At 48.0% G+C, this 8,340-nt stretch overlaps 1 protein-coding gene across 1 annotated transcript; it reads right to left on the bottom strand.

Annotated features, from left to right (window-relative positions):
• Window positions 1-1,352: 1,352 nt before the first annotated feature.
• On the bottom strand, window positions 1,353-2,708 carry LOC146674207 (uncharacterized). Its single transcript, XM_085402368.1, has one exon. The coding sequence runs from the start codon at window positions 2,690-2,692 to the stop codon at window positions 1,427-1,429; it is 1,266 nt and encodes a 421-aa protein (XP_085258494.1). The 5' UTR covers window positions 2,693-2,708; the 3' UTR covers window positions 1,353-1,426.
• Window positions 2,709-8,340: the final 5,632 nt, after the last annotated feature.

The following is an 8,340-nucleotide window of genomic DNA, read 5'->3' as shown; positions in this document are numbered from 1 at the left end:
AGAGCAATTGAACTTTTACAGAAATTTCTTTCAGCACCTTGAACTTTCGCCTGCGGTTTGCTACAACTTGTGTTTTTGGTGTCTCAGTGCAATGAACGCTCGGCCTTTTTCATCTTCTCCTTTGTGTTTTTCTCTGTTTCTAGTCTTGCATCTGTGGGTCCAGCCAAGAATTCAGAACTGCAAATATATTAGTTTCTATGCTTGTAGAAGATTGACATGACTAGAAAATATAAAAAATGTATTATAGCTGTAAGGCCATTCAGATTAAATTTGTTAATGTCATTATTTGTGATTGGATCCAAGATGCAAGTGGTTGTGTTGAGATCTTTGTTTTGATCTTTTGAACTCTTAAAAACTCCTAATTTACTGAGACTTGGCAGCCATACCCTCATGGACGTACTGTAGTCACACTTCTTACTGCTCTTTCCATTCTATCGTCTATTTCTCACCATCTGTCCTTGAGATGGATAGTTGCTTGTTCTCTTTTGTCAATTTTCATTCTCTCTTTGCTTCTCTGTCTCTTTTGCATTCCATTCTTTCTCTCTCACTCCATCAACAGAAATGCTTTACTGTGGTTTCTGGTGCTTTGGTGGAGTTCTTCCCTATTACCCCCCGAGCTTCGGCAAATGATGGAATAAGCCACTGATAGTTCCACAACCCTAACCACAAACATACCCCACCTCCTGTGTAGAGTGTGTCTTCTTACACATTTGTGTGCAATTGTGGGAACTGAGACCGCTCTATAACATCTATGGAAATAAGTCTCCTCCTCTTCTGTTAATATGTTGCCATGTGTTTCACAGACACAACATTGTGCAAGGAGAGTCAATTAATATATCACTACTTCAAAGTGACCATTGTTCGGACTTGTTTGGGAAGGGGGAGCCGTTCAAAAATAAGTTCCTGTAGAGGGAAATGAGCTGAAACAACTGGTTTTTGTCACGGGCTGCGATGGCAGACCGTGGAGTGACAGTGAAAGCAGGGCCCAAACGCGAGACTCTAAGTGAAGGACAGTGGATTTATTTACAGGAGGTGAAAAACACACAACTATATACAAAATCCCAGCACTGTGGTCCCGTGGTGATTCTCCCTGAATCCCACACAGTGCAGATGTCCGTGAGAAGTGAAAGGTGGCGACTCCAAAAAACTCCAATTCCCACACCGTGACTTTAGAGGCGTACTCCGCTCCCGATTCCTGGTAACACAAAAGGCAGAGGGTTAGCAGGGGATCTGTTTCCGCGGAGGTTACGTAAAAGCTCACGGCAGTACTGACGAGTTCTGACTCAAGGATCCAGCGTCGGCCTCAGCTCAGCTGCAGTCCTAAATGCCGTTCCTAGACGAGCGTAATCTGCTGCAGCTGGCAGAGGACGACGAGCGGCAGGTGCGGCCGTCTCTCGAGTAGACCACTTCCGGGTTCGCAGTCTCCTCAGCGAACCCACACCTCCGGAAGCTCACACAGAGACACATGGAGAGATGGAGAGCAAACCAATACAACACACGGAAAACATAAACATAAACATACACTGAAAATGCCTGAGCCCTGGGTCCCTAGACCCAGGCCATGACAGTACCCCCCCTCTAAGGGTCGGCTCCCGACGACCCAAAAACACAAACCAAAAACAACAGTACAACCAACCCAGGGCGGGCGGCGGGAGGTCCAGGACGGAGGGCCCCAAAACCACTCCGCTAAACAGCCACTACAAAGCAACAACATAAAAACACAGTTCAACAGTCCAATCCCCCGGTCCAGCGGCAGCAAACACAGTTCCGGCGGCCGACCCGCAGGATGGCAAAACAAGCGGGACCCGCCGCGGGTTAGACAGTGGCGGCAAAACAGTTCAGGTGGCCTACCTCTAACCCCTTGATGGAAACGCAGCAGCTCCGGCGAGCGGCCACGGGTCCGGCAGCCGCGGCGGAACGGTTCCGGTGGCCTGCCACGGGTCCGGTGGCGGCGGCGCTGCTCCTCCGGCGGCCTGCCACGGGTCCGGTGGCGGCGGAACGGTTCTGGTGGCCTGCCACGGGTCCGGTGGCGGCGGAACGGTTCTGGTGGCCTGCCACGGGTCCGGTGGCGGCGGCGCTGCTCCTCCGGCGGCCTGCCACAGGTCCGGTGGCGGCGGAACGGTTCTGGTGGCCTGCCACGGGTCCGATGGCAACGTCGCTGCTCCAGTGAGCAACAGCGAGGCGTGGCACATGGTCTATGACGCGCCGGTCGCTGACGTGGACGCACTGGACGTGGATGGCGTGGAGGCCGCGCTAGACGTGGAGGTCCCTCCGGTTCGCTGACCTCCGGCTGAGCGGGTCCCTCCTCGGCTGGCAGCGAGAGCCCCTCCTCGGCTGGCAGCGAGAGCCCCTCCTCGGCTGGCAGCGCCGGTTGTTCCTTCCGCTCGCCGAGCTCCTCTGCTGGTGGTTCGCTGAGCTCCTCCGGCTCGCTGAGCTCCTCCGGCTCGCTGAGCACCTCCGGCTCGCTGAGCTGCTTCTGCTCGGGCATGCTGAGCTCCTCAGCTGGCCGTGCGGGCACCTCCGGCTGCGCTCCAGTCACAGATGGATGATCCGGAGGCGAAGATGGTGATGCGGTGTACGCAGGCGGGGAAAGTGAAGGCAGAGCCGGTGAAGAAGATGGCAGAGGGGTGACTACATGCGGATGAGATGACGACGGCGCTACATCCACGGATGGTGAAGCCGCCAGCGGCATGGAGACTGCTGAATGAGGCGACGCTAGTCGTACTGTAGGCCGGCTTGCAGCAGCGTCAGCGGCGTCACCATCCACTGAAAACAAAAAAGCAGATGGGGTGAGAAATGAAAAAGTGTCCTTATTACTCACCACAGCCGGTTCTTGAGATGTCCGGGAGGGCGGCTGCGGTGAGGAACGCCGGCGGCGCGAACGTCGTTTCCATGTAGACGTCAGGGCCGGCGTCTCAGGCTGTGAATCCACCAGCTGTCCGGGCCGGTGAGCAGCCTGAGGAGGAGAGTGGAGGTGGAGGGTGGAAAGCAGGAAGTCCAGGACAACTGAATTAAGGGAGTCCACCAACCAGGGGAATTCAAACAGCATCCCCTGCAGCCGCCTCTCCACGGCGCGACGCAACCCCTCCGTGGGCTTCTCCCACCACAACTCACACATGCGGTAAACCTTGTCCATAACCTCCCCCCTGAGCCTCTCCTCAGAGACCGCTGGGTCCAGACGTGGCGCTGTAAACCGAGCTGAAGGTGGCCGCTGATCGGCTAACCGAACTGAAGATGGCTGCTGATCAGCTGACTGAACAAACATAGCCCCAGAATAAAGAGTTCCAGACGAAACAGTCTTGATTCCTGGATTTGAAAGAACGTCAGGCGCACAGTCTTCTGAACCTATGGGAGAATAATCGCTCTTAAAACGAAAACTTCTATTTTCCCAAACCGGAGAAACACGAGCTGTAGTGTTCATGAAGCTGGCGGAATGTGACGAGGGCGGATTTTGATGTGGCTGCTCCTGCAGTGATGTGGGAGCGCTGGGTGTGTCGGGTGGCACGAGAATAATCCCTAGCATCTTATAGAATGCCTGAGCGGGCGTAAGCTGATTGCTGTCAGGCTCATAGTAATCCTCCCGGGACCGGCTAGGGCGTTCTCTGCGAGACCGAGGCGTCCGCGGAGAGGAAGCAGACGAGTGGGCCGAAGGGTAGGCTGCCAGCGAGGAACGGCAGCACGGAGGCCCTCCAAGCACTAGTCGGGTCCCGTCAAAACGGGAGCTGCGCTTCCGCGGTGAGTCCGCTGGGTCCATAGTGGCTGGATCCTTCTGTCACGGGCTGCGATGGCAGACCGTGGAGTGACAGTGAAAGCAGGGCCCAAACGCGAGACTCTAAGTGAAGGACAGTGGATTTATTTACAGGAGGTGAAAAACACACAACTATATACAAAATCCCAGCACTGTGGTCCCGTGGTGATTCTCCCTGAATCCCACACAGTGCAGATGTCCGTGAGAAGTGAAAGGTGGCGACTCCAAAAAACTCCAATTCCCACACCGTGACTTTAGAGGCGTACTCCACTCCCGATTCCTGGTAACACAAAAGGCAGAGGGTTAGCAGGGGATCTGTTTCCGCGGAGGTTACGTAAAAGCTCACGGCAGTACTGACGAGTTCTGACTCAAGGATCCAGCGTCGGCCTCAGCTCAGCTGCAGTCCTAAATGCCGTTCCTAGACGAGCGTAATCTGCTGCAGCTGGCAGAGGACGACGAGCGGCAGGTGCGGCCGTCTCTCGAGTAGACCACTTCCGGGTTCGCAGTCTCCTCAGCGAACCCACACCTCCGGAAGCTCACACAGAGACACATGGAGAGATGGAGAGCAAACCAATACAACACACGGAAAACATAAACATAAACATACACTGAAAATGCCTGAGCCCTGGGTCCCTAGACCCAGGCCATGACAGTTTTAGATTGAGGATGAACAGAAAGGATGTACTTACATTAAATAAGAATTGCTGAATTGTGAATTATATGACACTCCTTGAGTAGAGCTTAGTGGTGGAGTGGTTGAGTCTTCAATAACAGTAAGAAGGTTTCTAGTTTCAGCTTCCTGGATGGCTGAGGACTTCCTGTGTGAAGTCAGCTCCTACAGTCCAAGGACATGCTTGTCAATGTAGCTTGCCATCACCAGTGTGCGAATGTGTGTGTGAATGGGTGGATGACTGGATATGTAAAGCGCTTTGGGGTCCTTAGGGACTAGTAAAGCGCTATATAAATACAGGCCATTTACCATTTAACTTAGGCCTCAGTCAAACAATCCAAGAGACAGGTCTGCAATCTGCTGGAAACCTCTAGTTGTTAGGGAAAAATTAATATTTGTGAGTGGTTGGTGGCTGTTGCTATAGATCAGTCACAAAGAGGGTGCTGCACCAAAAACTTTCTTGTGATTGCTTTGGTCACCTGTAGTTTGCAGACCAGTTCGCACATTCCATGTAAACACCAAGTACTCACCGTGCTTTTAAGGTTAAGCTCTCTATTTATGTTTTGTGCCAAACTACCGCTCGACAAGTAATTGGTGAGTGTTTTCAGATGCGTCAGCATGTTCCATGCAATGGAATTTGATAGCAAATGAAGCAATCGAAAACAGTTTTTTGGTGCAGCACCATTTTTATCTATCTAGCAACCTCCAGAAACCACTTACCAACTGGTTGCAACCTCCAGCAATCAGATGGCAACTCGTTAGCAAATACACATTCTAAGATGCACCAGATGGGTTCATACAAAAAAGTAAGGGGTCACTGACCAGTCTCTAGGCCCGTGTCACTAGGGTCTTAACAGTGATTATAAATTGGCTATAGGTGTGACTGTGATAGTGATTGTCTTTGTTGTCTCTGATTGACTGGCAGTCTGTCCAGGGTAAGCCCAGCCTCTCGCCCAATGACAGCTAGGATAAGCTAAAGCTCTCCCACAGCTTACCATTTGGATAAACAGCTGAGAAAATGGATGGATTTATCTTTAAATCAGCATAATATATCCCCCAAAAAACAATAAGTACAAACATAGAGTATGATAAAACTTAGGCCAGGGCAATATGAATGCAGTCTACTGATTGAAAAGGGTCTTTTGGTTGCAAATGGAATTGGGAGTCATGGGAATGCATTTGAGGGCACACACAAGCATAAATAAAAATTTGAGATGCTTCTCTCTTTCAAACGTGTTTACTGTGAAGCTAAATTCCACATCAACCCCACAGAAATGGATTACATGGTTTCCATTTTGTATATTCTTACACAACAGACACTTGAAGGAGGAGACAGAGAACTTGACAGAAGCACAAAGACAAATGCTTTCCAGTGTGTTTTTGACAAATTTTAGACAACATTCTTTGTTTTGTATGAATTCATTTGGTCCTACGTATCATTTCAAATCCATCTTTTTAATGCATACACACTCCCTGTTCATGCATTCATATATGTGACCCCGTGCACTTAGCAGGGACATGTCTTATTGAGGCTTTGTAGCCGAGGCGCTGAGAGCTCATTTGTGACTTTGTGTGTCGTAAAGGTGTTGAAAGATCAGGCACAGAGTTCGGCAGCACCCTCTCATGCTAAGCAATACCAGCTGAGGTACAAGGGCCACATCACATATAGACACACACACACACAAACACACACACTCCCTATTATCACTTTAACTACATATGCATTACTGCCTTTACAGTGTCTGAAGAATCAAAACCAGTGATTTGTTTTACAATACAAGGGCTTCACCCAAAGTGGACTTTAAATTACACTGTAAAAATGTAATTCCAAGTGTAATGGTAGGAGATTTGCTGCATACGTGCCCCAAACAGGATTACGATCACTCACCAGGGCTGCTTTTATTAAATAACCAACCCCCCCAACAGAAGTAAATTCATTCTGAGGCTGTACAAGAGAAAGCATGCAGCAACTAAATGTTTTGGCATATCACATGTATTAATGGCTTGTTGTGTTCTTTAATGGTCATCGGTAGATTTTATGCTAATAAATCTATAAAAAATTTTTATTGGGCCTCATAATTTGGAAATGGTGAGCTACAGAATTGTACAAAAGTCTTGTGCCACCCTTACATCTCTGTATTTTGCTTCCAAAGAGTCAGACTTTCCTCTAACTTTTAAAGTGGTCTTAAGCAATTGCTCTTTGGACTTTTTGAACGTTTTTCCAAGTTTTTCTTTGGACATTGGCTGCTTTTTCACTCATTTTCAGTCTATTCCTTGTACCACACCATCTTCATAGTAATTTTGTTTGATGATGATGAGATGATGATGAGATAGGCTTTATTTGTCAGTTGCAGGTCTTTTGCCCACAACCGTTTGTTTGTTTGTTAAGCCATGTAACACTGATCAGTGAATCACCAGAGCATACAAAATCCTGGGGTTGAAACTCAACGGATGAACCAGTGTTGTGTCTATTTAAAATGTCACCTTTCGGTACTTTGTTACTGTGAGCATGTTTCAAAAAAACACAACTTGTTGTCATAAATCGATGACAAATTCCAAAGATAACACAGTTTGATAGAGATGAAATAGAAAAGTAACAATGATCCACCAATATTGTCTCAAAAGCATCTGACCAGAAAGTTTGCCTACGAGAGTTCAAGTTGTGTTGAAGAAAAAAGGTGGACTGACTTTCAAGCTTGTTAGAATTGCACTAACTCTTTGCTTTATATATTGTATTTCTATATATGTTTTCACATTTCAATAAATCCATGCACTTATTTCATATTTTGCCTGCAAATGAAGACAAAGACCTTTACAATGTTAAAAGTGCATGCACATTTTGCATGGATTAAACCTTTACTAAAACATGTCACGTTTTCAGCAAATTATTTCTTTTTCATTCAAAGGTCAGAGAGACATTGTCACCTATGACCTTTCACCTCCTTCTTCCATGTTTCTTGCAATGATGCTGCTGTGGGAGCTGAAGCTTATTCTGCTGTTTCACTCACTATGAAATGCAAGAACGTCACCAGGCCAGTGAGTGGGTAATGTGATCCTCAAAGTACTGCTCTCTGGGGCTGCATTTGGATTCCCCAGCTCCTGAAATTAAGCTTTTTTTCCCTACTGTTACTGTACAACCATCAGTGAGCATGTATGTGTGCATTTATTTATGCAGGGAAACCTGATTGAAATACCATTTTCTTATTGGATTACAACCAAACAGGGGGGGGGTTACTCAGAGTTGTTCCAACTTTTCCTAAAGCTCAAGCCAGAAAAACATGAAAGGATTCCCCCCCCCCCCCCCCCCAGTCTTGTGGTGGTAGATGCACATGTATGAGCCCAATCAAACCATTTGGTCCTTTAATGTAAATTCCTAAAATTACCTTTCCACATGTCAAAAAAAAAAATCTTTAAATGTTGACAGTCTTACATACCTCCTGGTAGCATCCCATGTTTCGCTGAGAATAATTTATTGTGTTTTAGAGGAAGAAAGGAAGGTGGTTTTCTCCCCACAGTAATGAAAAGAAGAGCAAGGCTAGATGGTTCCTTCTATCCACAAGACTAGTGAAAGCCAGGAGGGGAGTAAAGGTTAGGTTCAGGACAGAGTGAGGGTAAAGGTCAGGCATGAAGTAGTGAATGTTAAAGCGACTGTTAGAGTTAAAGACAGAGGACAGAAGAAAGGTCATGTGGTAGCGAGGTAGTGACAGAGTATGACATTAATCCACAGGATTGCTCTGTGTGTGTGTGTGTGTGTGTGTGTGTGTGTGTGTGTGTGTGTGTGTGTGTGTGTGTGTGTGTGTGTGTGTGTGTGTGTGTGAGTGAGCACCACCAACCTCGTTCAGCCAGTAAATCTGACAGAACATTTGTTTGGCCTCTGAACCATGATCACCCCTCAGAGTCCTCTTTCTCTCTCTCTCTTCCT

The sequence above is a fragment of the Rhamphochromis longiceps genome, linkage group LG3, assembly GCF_057381845.1.
Source record: "Rhamphochromis longiceps isolate RC_006_pf linkage group LG3, R_longiceps_female_GT1.1, whole genome shotgun sequence".
NCBI classification, from domain to species: domain Eukaryota; kingdom Metazoa; phylum Chordata; class Actinopteri; order Cichliformes; family Cichlidae; genus Rhamphochromis; species Rhamphochromis longiceps.
The sequence above is the reverse complement of the archived record's forward strand: the minus strand, read 5'-3'. Positions and strand labels throughout refer to the sequence as shown.

What these genes read in the sequence shown, in the direction of transcription:
- LOC146674207 (XM_085402368.1), bottom strand. Translation starts at nt 2,692, where the DNA reads ATGCCGCTGGCGGCTTCACCATCCGTGGATGTAGCGCCGTCGTCATCT.